The following is a 16,831-nucleotide window of genomic DNA, read 5'->3' on the forward strand; positions in this document are numbered from 1 at the left end:
ATATATATATATATATATATATATATATATATATGTTTTTAATAGCCAATTTTGTTCTCAGTTTCGTTGACAAATGTCAATTTAGTCCCTCGTTTTAAAAGTGATTGAAATAGGTACGCCTGTTTTTTCAGTTGGTACCGGATTATAGTAGACAAAAATACTCTCATACATTATGGATTTTAAGTTTTAAAGTCAAGGATATTTAAATAATTTTTATTCTCAAAACTAAAAAAAAAACAAACTATTACTTACCTCTCTCATTCCTCGCAATTCTTTCTCTTTTATATCTCTCACTCCAACCTTTTTGCTCTATCATCCTATGGTAGATACAACTGAAAAAAAAAATTAGAAATACTCGTCGTTAAACAATTTACCTTTGTAAAGAGTTGAGTCATTGGTATATTTGCCTTCAGGCAAAAGTTCATTCAAGATCTCTTCAATTTCATCATCTTCACTAACCTCTCTAATTTCATCATTTACAGAGGTTGAATCGTCATCTCTTAAAAAACCTTCAGGCCAATTACCAATTCCTTTTAATGTCATTATGCATGTGAAAATTTGATAAAATTTGATAATACAAAAAATTATAAAATGAAAACTCATTATAAAATCATTTTTTGTAAGAAATTGTTTAATAGCGAGTGTTTCTGGTTTTTTCCAGGCGAATTACCAATTCCTTCATATATCATTATGCTTTTGAAAATTAGATAAAATTAGATAAGACAAAAATTATAAAATAAAAATTCATTATAAAATCATTTTTTTTTGTAAGAAATTACTTAATAACTAGTGTTTTTGATTTTTTTTTAATTACAGAGAAAATGTTGGAGTGAGATAGATGAAAGAGAAAGGATTGAGAGGAATGAGAGGGGTGAGTAAAAGTTTGGGTTTTTTTTTTTTTTTTAAGTTTTGAGAATGAATTTTTTTTAAATACCCTTAACCTTGAAACTTAGAGTCTATAATATATGAGGGTATTTTTGTCTACTAAAACCCAATACACATCGTTAAAATGTAGCAACTGAAAGCACGTAAACAAGCCTCATATATATATATATATATATATATATGAAAGAAATCAGAAACCCCAAACCCTTTCATTCCTTTCAACCCTTTATCTTTCAAAATTTCTCTGTCATCACTCCGAACTGCAAAAAATCAGAAACACTCGTTCTTAAACAATTTCTTAAAAAAAATGTTTTTACAAAAAATGATTTTATAATGAGTTTTCATTTCATAAATTTTGTCTTATATAATTTTATCTAATTTTCAGAAGCATAATTTCATCCGAAGCAATTAGTAATAGGCCTGGAAAACAATTAGAAACACTCACGGTCAAACATTTTCTTACAAAAAAATTATTTTATAATGAGTTTTCATTTTATATTTTTTGTCTTATCAAATTTTATCTAATTTTCACAAGTATAATGATATTTGAAAGAATTGGTAATTGACCTGGAAGTGTTTTTTAGGGATGATTATTCAACATCCGCAAATGATGAAATTAGAGAGGTTAGTGAAGATGATGAAATTGAAGAGATCTCGAATGTACATTTTTTTCAAGGCAAATATGTCAATGACTCAACTCTTTACAAAAACAAATTGTTTAACAGCGAATGTTGGAGTGAAAGAGATGAATAGAAAGGGTTGAAAGGAATGAGGGAGGTGAACAAGGGTTTTGAATTTATTTAGTTTTGAGAATAAAAATTATTAAAATACCCTTAACTTTAAAACTTAAAAAAAATCTATAATATATTAGAATATTTTTGTTTACTAAAATCCATCAACTGAAAAAGCATACATATGCAAGTTAATATATATATATATATATATATATATATATATATATATATATATATATATATATATATATATATATATATATATATAAAGAGATGCATACAAAAATAGTAAGGCATTCTAAAGTTTGAACTACTAGATACCATTACAAAGGAAAAAAGGAAACGTATAAGAATATTTTTAAGTTAGTTACAAGGTATTCCAAATTTAGTCATATATTATTTTGTGAGTTTTTTATGCTGTTTTTTTTTTTGTAAAGGTGTTTTCTTATACTATTTTATTCGTGAAAAGTACTGAACGTAGTATTATCACTGATTTAATATAAAAATGAAAATAAAAAATAAAAAAATACATAATAATTTTTGCGCAAACTGAGTGAGAGAGACAGAGTGCGCGGAGTTTTAGTTAGTATTGAACGAAAACTCAACGGAAAAGCTAACAGTTGAAGCTCCTTCTCCTTCGATCTATTACCAATACATTTCCATTTGCAATCTCAAATCTCAATCCTTTGGGATTTGAGCTTTCTTCTATTCTCCTCTTCATCTATCCTCTTCTTTCATTTTCCTTTCCATTTTCCGTGAAATTTCGCTTTCTCGCAACCATGATTACCTCCAGCAAACTCAAATCGGTGGATTTTTACAGGTTAGAATCTCCCTCTCTTCGTATCTATCTCTCTTTTCTTTTCTTCCACAATTGTGCATTTCGTGTTTTTGGATCACCTTGTTTGTTCAATCTATCTATATTTTGAATGCACGTGAAAATCTTCAGCTGCAATGCCGGTGGCTCCGTTAATTTGACCGTAAACTTGTAGTTACCGATTGATTCATATAATGATTATTACTCTTTCTGTTATTCGCTTAATCATCTATGTGTGTGTGTTTTTTTTTTGTCGTGGCATTTAACTCTGTTTTTGGTGAAGCGGTAAATCAATTCAATTCGTTTTGCTTCTGTTATGCATTTGGAAAATGTTTTAGAAGCTGTTGCAATAGCAGTTTCATCGTTTTCCGTGATATATGGAATATTATTGATAAATGTAACCGATGCGGCCTCAATTGTGGTTGTGGACACTTCGGAAACCTTACATTGCGGTTAACATGGTCGCGGACTTATTTGTGAGTTGTGAGTGATTCAGGGAAATGTACAGCATAGGAGAACGTTGATGCGTATTTAATCAGTGTGTGTATATGCAAAAATGGATATTAGTGAATGGGGATTTAGTTTTGAATCTTGTTTGGAATGTGCAGTGACCACTTCCAAGATGTTGAGTATATGGGTAATCAAATGGATATGTCTTCATTAATAAAGACTTTTTATATGCATGAACCTTGTCAACATGTTTCACTTCATATTCACGTATAAGAAATCAAGTGTTTTTAATTTTTATTAGCAAAGCTTCTGGATTTTATTGGTGAGTTTAATTTTGAGATATTATGCTATGAACTATGTGCTATCATCTCCGAGAAAATATTGAATGCTTTTACCGGTCGGGAGAAGCCTTTTGAAGTACTGTGATGTCATACATCGATGCTTACTGAAAGTGCTAAATGTTTTATATGCGAGAAATGGTGGTATATGTAGTCCACTTAGTGTATTTGTTACAAACAATTTAACTTTTAATTGTAAATGGTGAATATCCCGTGCCTTGCACGTTTCCTTCTCGAAATTCATCTGGAATGTGTGAAATCATGGATTTAAAGAGAGAAGATGTTTGAAACTGAAAAGTAGGATATGTTTAATAATATTTAAATGAATTTTGAAATTTGAAAAGGAAAAATTAAGGGCATGCTTGGTTTGGAAAAAACTATTTTGTGCTTTTATTTCTTTCTTGTTTTTACAAACATTTAGAAAATAGTCATTTTGTTTTTAAGTTCAATCCTATTTTCAAATATGTGTACAAAACGCTGAAAACAATTTTTTTTTGTTTTCCTTGTTTCTTATGTAAATCTTTGGAAACATAAAATAAAGTAAAAACAAAGTGTTAATGTTGTGATTATTTGTTGAAAACAATAAATGGAAGCAATAAACAAGAAAAAATGGCATGTTATTCTTTGAGAGAGAGTGGAATAAGAAAATAAATTACTCAAGTAAAAGCATTCAAATTATATAGGGGAAGATTTGTGAATGCACGTAACATTGTCCTTTTGCTGATAAATATGTGCCTACTGTTTGTCTTCTGTCTGCAGAAAAATCCCGAGAGATTTAACTGAGGCTTCAGTATCAGGAGCAGGGTTATCCATAATAGCAGCTCTCTGCATGGTGTTTTTGTTTGGAATGGTTTGTAGCTTTTACCACTAATGTTTATGTTTATCACATGTGAAGCCTTCATGCATGTGTTCTAGGATTGATATTAGGTCTCATGCTTCAATTTGGTTGTCAAAATTCATATTGATTTATTACATGCAACTGTGTTGCAGGAACTTAATAGTTATTTGTCTGTCAGCACCGCTACATCTGTTATTGTTGACAAGAGTAGTGATGGGGACTATTTACGTATAGATTTCAATATGAGGTAAAAGGCTAAATAGGCTTTTTCTATGTTTGTATATATAGCTTCATTGTTTTTCCCACATGGACTTCGTACAGCGTAGAACTTGGGCTGCATGATATTTGTATACCATCACTCTTGTTATCAAGAATGCGTGTAACTCTCCACTTAAAAATCTACAAAGGGCACCTCTTAGGAGTTTGATAACTTAATCATTAAAAATTTGGTTAATTTGTTAAAGAAAATGAATTGTAATTTGACGTCTTAATAGACAGAAATTATTTCCTTCGACAGGTTTACTTACCTATTATTTTTCATATAGTATACCTCTTTCTTCCTTTCAAACTGGATTTGAAGCTGTAAAACTGGAACCCTGTTTTAATTATTTTTATACATTTGATATGACGTGATGGTACATGAGAGTGGCATGAAATCAAGGATTGCTGTTGTGATAACTGTGTTTTATATGTTTCATGATTTTTCTGAGTTTGTATTACCTGTTCAATTCATATAGCAACTATAGCTATTTATCGTATTTTTCTTACTATGTATGACTGTTTATGAACTTTTGTGCTCTCTATATATTGTTTCTTGCTGATGGCTTCAATTTATATTGTAGTTTTCCTGCCCTTTCTTGTGAGTTTGCAGCGGTTGATGTGAGTGATGTGCTGGGCACAGTAAGTTTCTATTATTTTCTTTTGATCATCTCTTACAAAAAAAAATATTTATGCTTCTGGTTTTAGAAATTTTACTTTGGTTTTTGATTAGTTAATTAAATGTGTCATAGACTCCCTGAGTTTACCATAGTACTGTAGCAAAAAAAAATTAAAATCTCCAAGTATTTATTAGTTCCATTTGTTTAACATAATAAGTTTATATGTATTCATTAAAATTGAGTAGCAAAGAATTGGCTAAACATGAGTATTCTATTCACGGAAGATACATTGTATAATTTTGTGAATTCAGACCTAAGGAACCTGTAATTAACCACTAGAAAAAGTTCATTGAATCTTGTTCATCAATAGATTTTCAAAATTCTATATGCCATATTTTCCCTTTAAATGTGAATCCTGTGCACTGAAATATAACAAGTACTTCAAATAGATCTATTACTTCTTTTCGCACTATTCCTTATGTTCCGAATGACAAAATCCTCATCTTTTTATGAATTGTATGTTTTCCTGTGCTTTAATTCCTTCTTGTCTCTGTTTGTTGATATTTCCATGTCCTTAATTTGTGACCTCTTGTTTTCAGAACAGGCTGAATCTAACAAAAACAATTCGCAAGTTTTCCATTGATTCAAATTTAAGAACCACTGGTCACGAGTACCATTCAGAACCAGCTACTACCAACATAAAGCACGATAATGAAGTACATGAAGAATCCATTGGAGGTTCTCTTGAACTCACAACAGATAATTTTGATAAATATGCTCACCAGTAAGTGGGTTAATCAAGAAATTCATTCTTTTTTTGTTGTTTTTTTTTAGTTTCAGCTATACTAGAGATGACTAGTTCTTTCTCTCTGGTGTCTGGGACTGAACAATATTTTTGTACCATTAACCCCATTCTGAATAACCTTTTGGCAGGTTTCCAATTACAGTTGTTAATTTTTATGCTCCTTGGTGTTATTGGAGTCAAAGATTGGTAATTATTTTATCTTCGTTTATTGTTCCTCATTAGTTCAACAAATAAGGGGTTCCTCTTTTCTTTATTGTTGTCTAAATACATTAACTTTTCTATTTCTATTATCAATGACTTTTATCCCTTAAGAAATAATCGTTCGGTTAGGTAAGTAGGGGTAAGGGCTAATTTGAATGCTTACTGCAATGCAACCTCATCATCAAATACACTTTAACGGTGACTAATGCAACTCATGCTGCAGAAGCCTAAATGATATGCCATTCAAAGGGTGTAAGTGTTGCATAGTGCATGTAATCTGCATATATAAGATGATCGATGAATTACAAAATTGTGATGAAAAAAATCATGTAGAAGTTGTTCTGTTTAACGTTTAAGTTTTTGTGTGACACTTTTGTCATCTATTTCCTTTCAGAAACCTTCATGGGAAAAAGCATCTAAAATAATTAGAGAGAGGTACTTCAATTTTTACAGTGTTTTCCTCGGTCCTAGAGATTAGACTTTTATAATTTGATGTAATATCTGTACGATTGCCTTTTTATGAAGATATGATCCAGAAACGGATGGTCGTATTGTTATGGGGAGGGTAGATTGCACTCAAAATGGAGAATTGTGCCGGAGGTAGTACCCCTTTTTTAAGAACGTTTCTTGCAGCTATTTATCTCCTTGATCTTTCTGTAGTGTTTATTGATAATTTAGGTTTTCTATCGTTCATAATTTTACTGAATCGTAAGATTTTTTAAGTTTTACCGTGGCTGAAAGTACAGAGATAATATATTTGTAATAAAGGGAGTTACGCTGATGGATGATTGGTGAAAACGATTACTTATAGATTAAACTTTCAGCCGAAGAAAATAGGAAGAAAATAGGGAATAACTCATTGTTTGAAAACTCACGTAAATTAGAGATACAATAAAAAAATATAGTATATAAATGTGAGATAAGTTTCACGTTACAAAGTTTTATAAGATTGAATTAAAATTAAATTATAAATAAATTAAATATTTTTATGTCGAATTTTTTGCTGAAAAAGATGTTATCTAAAAATATATCCAAAATATGATATATTACTTTAGAAGCTGATTTTCTATAGTTAAATTAAGTTTAAATCTCAAAATTTCACATTGTTCCCCTAGGATTTGAGTACTGTGGACGATGTGCAAACAAATTATATGTAGGCATTAGAAAATGGACTTGATTTTTCAATTTTACCAAACTTCAAATTTGCTTTTCATCAATTAGTCTTACCCATCACTCATATTAGCTATTACTTAGGGGATATTAAGGCAGTGGGATGGATTTTTAAAAATCGATGAAATAGAGAGCAATGGAAGGATTTGAAAAACGAGAGCGGGGACAGGGAAAAAAGAGACGGGACAATAATCTCTTTAAATCTTAACTATTTGATGTGTTACATGTCTTGATATGATCACAAATCCTAGAGCTCTATCCCTTAGTTAGACTAATCATATTCCTACTATGTGGGAACCAATTCTAAAAGACTATCAAAGATATGATCAGGATAGCCTTGGATATTTCCATATAGTGTAACAAAGATATTCGTTCTTTTGTCATATTATTTAATGTATTCTTTCGTTGCATCCGGGAGATTAGAATCATGTTAAGTTCGTGGATTATGACCAGAAAATCTTATGATATAGGTTTATAGATATGTGCTTAGCTTACTATAATGATGGAGATGATCTTTGTCCAGAAAAGCGTTTGTTATTTATGCTGACTTTTCTATTTTTCCTTATCTTTTTTGGTATTCATTCCAATATCCAGCCATCATGTACAAGGGTATCCTTCAATTCGTATCTTTCGAAAAGGAAGTGATGTGAGGTAATAATGCAAGATCTCTTTTTACACTTTTCTTTTTGGGAAACATACTTGTATGCATGCGATTTTTGAGGTATTATATGCTTGCTTATTTGCTCAAATCTTGTCTAGAACGGGAATAATGATCAAAGGCCAACAATGGTAATGATAGAAAATTTGGGAGAATGCAGGGATTTTTGTTTGTAAAAGGTGGACCAGCTTAACTTTAGAAGGAAGATCATATGGTAATTTGTGATGTGAGTCATGTCCTATATAGTAATAATGTAAGGTAGCTTGGTGCTGCTGCTGACACTTTCCTTCTTGAAAGTCGTAGCAGTGAATAATTCTATCTGTAGGCAATCTCAATTCAACGAAATCTACACGATTGAACATTCGGAATATTGAACCTCTCTGGTCTGAGATTTGGGTTTTAAAGTTTTAGATTTCTGATCATATCTAGTCATCTTCTCTCCTATTTCAGGAGTGACCATGGACATCACGAGCACGAGTCCTATTACGGTGATCGCGACACAGATAGCCTAGTCAAGGTAAACATATATTTAGTTTAAAAATTAGCATTATATGCTTTGAGTTTAGCATGAAAGAGTCCAGACAAAGCTTTTTAATGTAATCGAACATCACCTCTTTACCATTAGAGTGAAACATACCTGATATGAAGTATCTCACCTGCAGACCATGGACAATTTAGTGGCGTCTCTTCCTTCAGAATCTCAGAAGTTAAGTTTGGGGGATAAATCCACTTTTGCGTCTCATACAAAAAGACCAGCACCATCAGCTGGAGGATGTAGAATTGAAGGATATGTGCGTGTTAAGAAGGTATACTTCTGTATGGTTAAATTAACCTACTGCAATGTAAAAAAACTCCAGTACTTTCGTGTTTTGAGTCCGAGGATGAACTAACATTCACAATGCTCTGGAAATAACTGACACATTAGGTCCTACCTAGTTTTTAAATTGTCTTTTTGCCTTTAATAGAAGCTATTGTTTTTAATATTGAAATAATAAAAAATTGTACAGGGGATATGACCTCCTGTTCTTTTAAAAAATATACATATATTATGCTGAAACATAAGCTATTTTGCTCTCTGCAGGTTCCTGGAAACTTAATCATCTCAGCTAGATCCGATGCCCATTCCTTTGATGCTTCCCAAATGAACATGTCACATGTCATAAACCACTTATCTTTTGGAAGGAAAGTGTCACCTAGGGTTATGAGTGATGTGAAGCGCTTGATACCTTACGTAGGTAGCAGTCATGACAGGCTGAATGGCCTGTCATTTATCAACACACGTGATTTAGGAGCAAATGTTACTGTAAGTTAATAGTTAACATAAAAATCCCTACCTCGTTAACTTTTTTATTTGAGAATGTGACTTTTTATGGTTTGTATCACCATATTTGATTATTAATGGAGAAGTTATATAGACCTGCATCTCCCAGAGTAAGATGCCGTAGATATAGGTTGCCCAGGGCGTGATGAAGTTCTATTCATTTTTTAGACTATAATACATATTGTTCCCTATAAATTGCATTCCAGCATTTCTCCTTCACTCATAATCTGGAATTTTTTTTATACACTACTGACTGCTGCTAGACTTCTAGAATAAAATATACAGAAATAAATAAAAGCTTTACTCTCCTATGCATGGTGAAGTTATATCACTGATTTCTAAAGGGCTCTAATCTTTAACCTTCTTAACTCTTTGTTTTGCTATCTAAAATGTGGGAACTTGTTGAACGTATATGTGTTTGAATTTTTGCATGCATCTGTAGTCTCTGAAGCATCCAAAAGGATAACAAATGAAAAAAAAAAAGCATTATGGAGGTGGAGGCAATAAATCCATTTACAAGTTCCTTCATTAGTTGTTAATATCCTCAGAGATAACACAACTTCTAATATAATCTAATCTTTTGGTGACTTTAGACACGGTCATTACCTTCATTGATGTTTGATAACTACAGAAAATATGAGCGCATCTCCGATGCTTGGAGATTGATTTACACATTTATCTGATATCTGTGGCTACAGATGGAGCATTACCTTCAGGTAGTTAAAACAGAGGTGATAACAAGAAAAGATTATAAATTAGTTGAGGAGTATGAGTATACAGCGCACAGCAGTGTTGCACAGAGTTTACACATTCCTGTTGCTAAGTTCCATCTTGAGCTCTCTCCCATGCAGGTCTGCAAATGGAGATTATGGATTTCATTAAGTTTCCGCTTTCTTTATAAGTGTAGTTGGTTTACATGACATTTTTTGTGGCAGGTCTTAATAACAGAAAATCCGAAGTCCTTTTCTCACTTCCTTACGAATGTCTGTGCTATTATTGGGGGTGTTTTCACGGTTTGTATCTCATATTGTGGTTCAGCAACTGTGTTGTCCTCTATTGGTATGGTTGACGAGTCTTCTCTGTGGTTTTCAGGTTGCTGGAATTTTGGACTCCATTTTGCACAACACTATTAGACTAATGAAAAAAGTTGAGCTTGGCAAAAATTTTTGATAGATAGCTGTTGACAATTTATTATAGCATAGGACTGTTGATTTCGCCAGATCCACTTTAGCGAGGAGGTCTTTTGGCAGATTGTTATCTATGGATCCACCGTAAAGCATACAAATATAATATTGTTTAGTTTTTTATTCAGTTAAACGATAATTACATGAATTGGGAACTCCATAAATACATCATGTATTTGCCTCCACTAATTTTTTGTACTGTTATGATGATAACTTAATGTTGCTATGATATTAGATTATTAATGATTTTGAATGTGAAATTGGGACTAAATTGATCAAATGTTTAAAACGAACAATTTGACTTGCAGCCTGTGCCACCTAAGGGCCTGTTTTGGTTCTACAATATTAGAATACCTAATCTGAAGTTATGAAAAAATGTAAGACTTGTTATCCAAAAGTTCCATGCAAGAAGACTACACACACGAGAGGCATAAATTTACGACAGGGATTAATACATTATGTATTAACAATGTTTTCACTTAAATGATCTTTACTGTTTTTGAATGTTAAAATCTTGAATAAAAAGATATATTTCATATTTTATCAAATTATAGAAATTCCAAAGTTTTTAATTTTCAATAATTTCTCTTTATTTTTAAAAACATTTCATTGTCATTCTCTTTTACATTACATAGGTCTTTAAGTTTATAAAAGAAATCAGTATAATGGTGAAAAAGAAAAGTGCAAGGGTGTGGAAGTCTGATTTGAAAAAATATTATAATATCGTTATAATTTATCTACAGTTTTTTATCATTTTTCTTTAAATTTTTATTAGTTATTTTAAATAAAATTTAACTTAGCTAATTTTTTATTTATTTTGTATTCATTTTTACAAAATAGTAGTATAAATAAGTTTTTTAACTTTTATACTTTATTTATTCAAAATAAAACAATCTTAACTTAATAAATAAATTATTGAAAAAAATATAAAGATGTGTTCTTTTAGGATCTCTTAAAACTCCAAAATAAACATCTCCATTAGATACGGACTAATTTCGTTAATCTAGCATATTTTATTTTGTGACTAGATTACAATTAAAAATAGCTTTACTTTATTTCAAGATCAACATGTATACATCATACTTTTACAATCATCAAATACGAACACACAAAAGGGTACATATTTTGTCAGCTTATTTTTCAATTTTCACAAACAAATATCAAATACCATCCCAACTTTGGAACAAAGTTCAGTTTAATAACACTGAACTCAAAGTATATAGGAAAAAAGAAAATTTGTGGAAGAAAAAAAAGTAAAACTAAAAAAATTATACTCAACCACTCATACAACATCATACACTCCACTTACAAAGAGAAAAACAGAACTGAGGCCATGAATAATGCTCCAACAGAACCAGCAAAACTGACCAGAATTGAGGAAGCAGCATTGTGAGGAGGAGAAGGAGGAGAAGGTTGGTCAGTAACAGGAGCTGGAGCTGGTGTTTGGTTAGAGGGTGGAGATGGCGGAGAAGCAGCCTCTTGCTGAGGAGGTGCTGCCACTGGAGATGGAACCTGTTGCTGAGAAGGTGCTGGGGATGGAGCTACTGATTGTGTTGTAAACTGAGAAGGAGAAGGTGAAGGACTTGTTTGGTTAGTGTATGTATTTTTGTTGTTCCTGTCAGCCAGCACAATGACCACCAGTTTCTCATTTTTGAGACAGTTGTTTTTGTTTCCACTGATGAAGTAGTGAGGCCCTGATTGGCTGAGCTTGATCACTGTGTGGCCGTCTGAGAATTTTTCAGCGTATGCATCAGTGTTGCAACTGTCATAGTCTTTGCTGCTTACTTGAATCACTGAGTCTTTGCCAGAAGGGTAATTGAACACTGCAATTGTAATTTGTGTAGTTGAAATATATAACTCCACCCTTTTCAATAACCAACTACACCATATTTTTTAACTGAAATCATTGATTGTGTCATTTTACTTGTTGCAAAGTTTTATCATTTTAGTGTTGAAAAGGTATAGGTAGAACACAATGTTTGAATCCTTTGGATTAGTGTAGCATTGTGGTTTAAAAGGTTTTTAAACTTCCAATAGGCAAAGTACAGTTTTATTTATCATAACAGAACTAAGGAGAAATAAATTTACTGAAAATCATAACTTTTAGTAGGTCTCACTCATCTCATATTTAACAAGTTTCTCTTAAATGGTAGTTTTCAATAAACTTTAAGCAATATTAAAGTATGTATTAACAAGATTACGTCACAAAAAGATAGGTTTTTTTTTTCTTAATCTCGTTTATATCAAATCAATTACATATGATTAGACTATGTTATGTAAACAAATCTAATTCCACAAATCCAACTAAAAAAACGTCATTTAATTTAGACAAGTTAAAAAGGAGAATGATATTTCAACACCAATTTTTTTGACACCATTTTGACACTGCACACGTGTCAAAATGTGATTGGATGATTTCAAATTAAAAAAAAACAAACTTTGATTTTTCTCTTTCAAATATGTCTTTGCTTCAGCTTTTTTTAATTTGAAATCGTCCAACCACATTTTGAGCGTGTGGTGTAAAAAATTAGTGTTAAAATATATTTTCCGAGTTAAAAATGCCTCACTTGTTTCCCCTGCCTTGGATGAAAGTTAAAACCAATGAAGACATGCATAAGATTGGTGACTTAAAGTTTGAATAGAAACTTACCTAAAGAGTCTCCTATTTGAAATCTGCTCTTTTGTGCCCATTGACTATAAGGGTTAGAATTGGGGTCACTTGGCACACTCCAACCCTTTTGGCCTCCAACAATGAATTCATAGGCACGACAGTTGTGCAGCATCAGGAAGAGACAGAACAAGATCAAGGCATGAACCACTTCATTTGACCTTAAAATGATGGTAGCCATTGAGAACAGGCAAGTGGGTATTGCACAGCAAATGGTGGAAATGTTGGAGATAGAGAGATGCAATAAACTGGACAAACATCATGGTTTTTGTAGGCATCAGATGCATGTAAACTTTACAAACTGTGGCAGTGAAGCTTTTGAAACTTTTTCTTATTCTCTGCCTCTTTGGGTTACTTTGATTCTGGAGCAAAGCATAAGTTCTCTTTCCTTGTTAGGAGTTATTTCTTTGAAGCTTTCATATTAATAATCTATGAACGTGCATCAATTTATACTTTGCTTATAGGCATTCTACTTTTTTGTGTATAAAAATTCTAGAAAAGCTCACATCATATATCTTATTTCAATATAACAACTCGGAAATTACAATAGAGTAATTAAGAGGATTATTGGCTAAGATTTGGTATTAATGAGTAATGAGGAACTTCTAAGATCCTGCCTTTTTCAAAATAGTTAGAGGAAGAATGTGTAGGCTTTCAATTTTGGCAAAAATATCTAATTAGTGCAATTTTTTTTTTTCAAAATTATTGAAATTGTGTAAGTTTTTAAAAACTACGAAAAAAAATCTAGTCCTGCAATTCGGTACGTCAGACTTTTAAGATGAAGTCATTCATCTTAATACGATACGATTTGAGTATATTGTGATATAAATTCAAATCATGTAAATAGGTATGACTTTAATACATTATAATTTTATTTTTAATTAATTGAAATAATGTAAGTTTGACATGACTTCACTTTAGTTAATTAAAGTTGTGTTAAATTAACATAATTTCTTTACACTGAAATAGTATCAAGTTAAAATAATTTATCATTTTTTTATTTGTTTAAAACTTATATCATTTTGATAATTTTGAAAAAATAGTTATCCAAATTTTTGGTGCTTTTATTTATTTTTTAAATGATGTTTAATTAATTCATTTATATGAGATTCAGCATGTCATTTTTGTCTGAGAAAACTTCCAATTTAAATCCCTAATATTACAATATTATCCTATGAATTTTAGAAAAAAATGTACTTATTTTTATCATTCAATTTCAAACTATTATGTATGATAATTATCTTTTATTTTATAATAACACATCATCAATAATTAGTTGCTTATTTAAAAATATAAAAAAATTACATAAATGTATATTTTATTTTTATTTCTTAAATTAATATACTTTAAAAATAATATAAACTTCTATAATACTAATATTTTATACACTATGATGTAATAGAATCAAAGTATAGTTTCTCTGTCTTACAAAGAATTGTCATAAAAGTTATATCAATACTTTTGATAATTAAATGACTATATAAATATGTGTAAAAATTAAACAGATATTATATTCATATAGTTTTACATAATTATACTTGTAAACAAATTAAATAATTACTCTTTATTTTATTTCAAAGTTATAAATTATATAAGTGGACAAAATTAAAGATTTTTGACATATTTTAATATTATTAATAAATATTACGATCAAAGTTCTCAATATTATAAAAAAATATTACAAACAAATATAATTGATGCAACTATAGTTATAGTTCCTAACGTACACAAAAGAAACTTCGACTATATGATAAGAAAATGTGATCATAAAGTATTTTTAAAATCTTAGTTGAGTTAAAACAGTTCATTTATGTTTCTACTTTTTACATTATAATTTTTATCACTCAATATATAATATTCAATGTATAGGATGATAAAAAAAATTTGTGTCCGTGAATATTCAGATAAATCCGTGACGAGTAGTGGATACTCATAGATATTTATTATTCACGAGTTAATTTCTATTTATAAATGGATCAAATATGAATATTATATAATCTGATCCGTAAGTATCTGTTATTCGTAAAAAATAAAAATAAAAATTTAATTTATATTTTATTTAATTAAATTAAATTTAAAATAAATTAATTTATATTTTATTAAATTAAATTTAATTACAATTAAATTTTAATTTATATTTAATTTAATTTATATTAAATTTTAAGTATTTTTTGTAATTTTATTTAATTTTTTTTTAAATATATATTTTTTAATATTTATGGATATCCGCATATGCTTGTGAGTTTTTTTTTAATGGGTATCCACATAAATAATGAACAAGTTGCGGGTTGAGTTTTCATTTTATAGGTTGGACGTTGCTTCCTTTACCACCACCACTTCTTCCTGCACCTCCTCAAACTTTTCCAAAACATTTTTAATTATAAAAGTACCATTTTTTTTACTTTAATTATATTTAATTATTTTTTTCTGAAACCTAAATTCCTACCCTCATTTTCACTCTCTCCTGCAACTACACCCCCCTCCAACTCTCCCAACTTTTCCAAATCCGTTTTTCAGAAACCTAAATCTGCTCCCCTGTTTACTGCTCGTATCTCCAATGAAAATGTAAAAATGAAAATCCCTAGAAAAAAGCTAAAAGCATAAGAAATTTAATTGTTTTACAAAGAACGCAATACAACAAGTTGTTGAAGAGTAAAAGCGGTCCAAAGAGCCCAACTGCATCAATGGGGCTAATTACAACAAAAATGGCAGTAATGAAATACAACCAGGACGAAAAAAAGAGTTAGTGAAATTTTTCTTTCCAGATAAGATATACCACACCTATATATCAAATATGCTGACAAAATACAATATATAAACAAAACTAAAAGAAAAGGCAAAATTTAAAACCCATTCACCCATGAGAAGAGTCTCCCAGGCTTCCAAGAAAAGTGCTGACATTTCAGGGCTTGAAGACTTAATTGGTTAAATCTGAAACAGATGTAAAACTATTAAAGCAGAAAGAAAACCTTAACTGATCACATTAAAAGCGTAATTGATTAAATTGTGTGAGGATGTGAAAATCCTATAAATAGAAAACTTGCGCTTTGTTTCAATACAACACATGAACTTACACTTTCATAACTAACTTGTTTGTTGAGTATTGATTGCAGGAGCATCTTAGAACAAGTCTTGAAGAATCAAAGATCTCATTTAGGTTATTCCTAAAGATTCTTGCAAGAAAGTTGTGCTGATACATTGCTGATCAATTCTACACGTCTAGTGTATTCTTTGAGAATCAATGTCTACTTTGCAATCAAGAGGATTGTGTTCTTGTTGCCGTGAGCTAGGAGGAAGAACCGTGGTGTTTTGGATTGAGAGTTGGGATTGCTCTCAAGGTGTACAAAAAGTTGGGGTTGCTTTCTGGGTTTGTGAGATTTAGAGGTGTTCACATCTTGTACTGTAAGTGATATTGAGTGGAAAAGGAGAGTGCATTAAGAGGGGATATCTTTGTATTCTTATGGATATGTGCTTCCTTTTGCCTTGTATGCATTGGAAGGGTTGTTCGGGTATTGAACCTTCCTTGTGTGTGGGTGAAGGTGTCTTCCTTGTCCTCGTGTAGTAGGATTACATGTTCCTTAGCTAGATTTTGGGACTACTTGAACGTATCTGTATGAGGAATCTACAAATTGGGTTGTAAGAGCGACTATAGTCAGTGAGGTAGGGTACATGAGTGTGATTCATTCTTTCCACTATGGTGTTATGATATGGTTGATGAGGATTGATGAGTGCATATTTATGCCCACATTTATGCTTTAAAATTCAAATTTTTGATGAGATATTTGTGCTTAAATGGTTGATTTAAAGTGAATCTNTGTGAAGTTGAATTGTTGGGTTTTGGAATTAAAGAGGCTTAAAAAGTGATTTTAATTGCATAAATTATTCTT

At 30.7% G+C, this 16,831-nt stretch overlaps 2 protein-coding genes across 2 annotated transcripts; one reads left to right on the top strand and one right to left on the bottom strand.

The window, feature by feature from the left end:
* The first annotated feature begins 2,059 nt into the window (after positions 1-2,059).
* On the top strand, positions 2,060-10,456 carry LOC106778576 (protein disulfide-isomerase 5-4). The gene is made up of 15 exons (XM_014666543.2): positions 2,060-2,439; positions 3,981-4,071; positions 4,212-4,306; positions 4,902-4,959; positions 5,537-5,721; positions 5,871-5,928; positions 6,338-6,378; positions 6,469-6,543; positions 7,708-7,764; positions 8,222-8,288; positions 8,434-8,577; positions 8,853-9,074; positions 9,791-9,943; positions 10,028-10,105; positions 10,185-10,456. The coding sequence occupies exons 1-15, from the start codon at positions 2,399-2,401 to the stop codon at positions 10,260-10,262; spliced, it is 1,443 nt and encodes a 480-aa protein (XP_014522029.1). The 5' UTR covers positions 2,060-2,398; the 3' UTR covers positions 10,263-10,456.
* Positions 10,457-11,311: 855 nt separating this feature from the next.
* Positions 11,312-13,180, bottom strand: LOC106778557 (early nodulin-like protein 3). Its single transcript, XM_014666526.2, has 2 exons — positions 12,927-13,180; positions 11,312-12,099 (listed from the first exon to the last, which is right to left on the bottom strand). The coding sequence occupies exons 1-2, from the start codon at positions 13,123-13,125 to the stop codon at positions 11,582-11,584; spliced, it is 717 nt and encodes a 238-aa protein (XP_014522012.1). The 5' UTR covers positions 13,126-13,180; the 3' UTR covers positions 11,312-11,581.
* Positions 13,181-16,831: the final 3,651 nt, after the last annotated feature.

The sequence above is a fragment of the Vigna radiata genome, unplaced genomic scaffold (genome assembly GCF_000741045.1).
Source record: "Vigna radiata var. radiata cultivar VC1973A unplaced genomic scaffold, Vradiata_ver6 scaffold_23, whole genome shotgun sequence".
In the NCBI taxonomy this organism is placed as follows: domain Eukaryota; kingdom Viridiplantae; phylum Streptophyta; class Magnoliopsida; order Fabales; family Fabaceae; genus Vigna; species Vigna radiata.

Bases quoted from the DNA above. Each gene is read 5' to 3' on its own strand.
- LOC106778576 (XM_014666543.2), top strand. From the start codon at position 2,399: ATGATTACCTCCAGCAAACTCAAATCGGTGGATTTTTACAG. The intron at 2,440-3,980 runs GTTAGAATCTCC...TTCTGTCTGCAG, and splicing joins AAATCGGTGGATTTTTACAG to AAAAATCCCGAGAGATTTAA. The intron at 4,072-4,211 runs GTTTGTAGCTTT...ACTGTGTTGCAG, and splicing joins TGGTGTTTTTGTTTGGAATG to GAACTTAATAGTTATTTGTC.
- LOC106778557 (XM_014666526.2), bottom strand. From the start codon at position 13,125: ATGGCTACCATCATTTTAAGGTCAAATGAAGTGGTTCATGCCTTGATC. The intron at 12,100-12,926 runs GTAAGTTTCTAT...TTACAATTGCAG, and splicing joins TCAAATAGGAGACTCTTTAG to TGTTCAATTACCCTTCTGGC.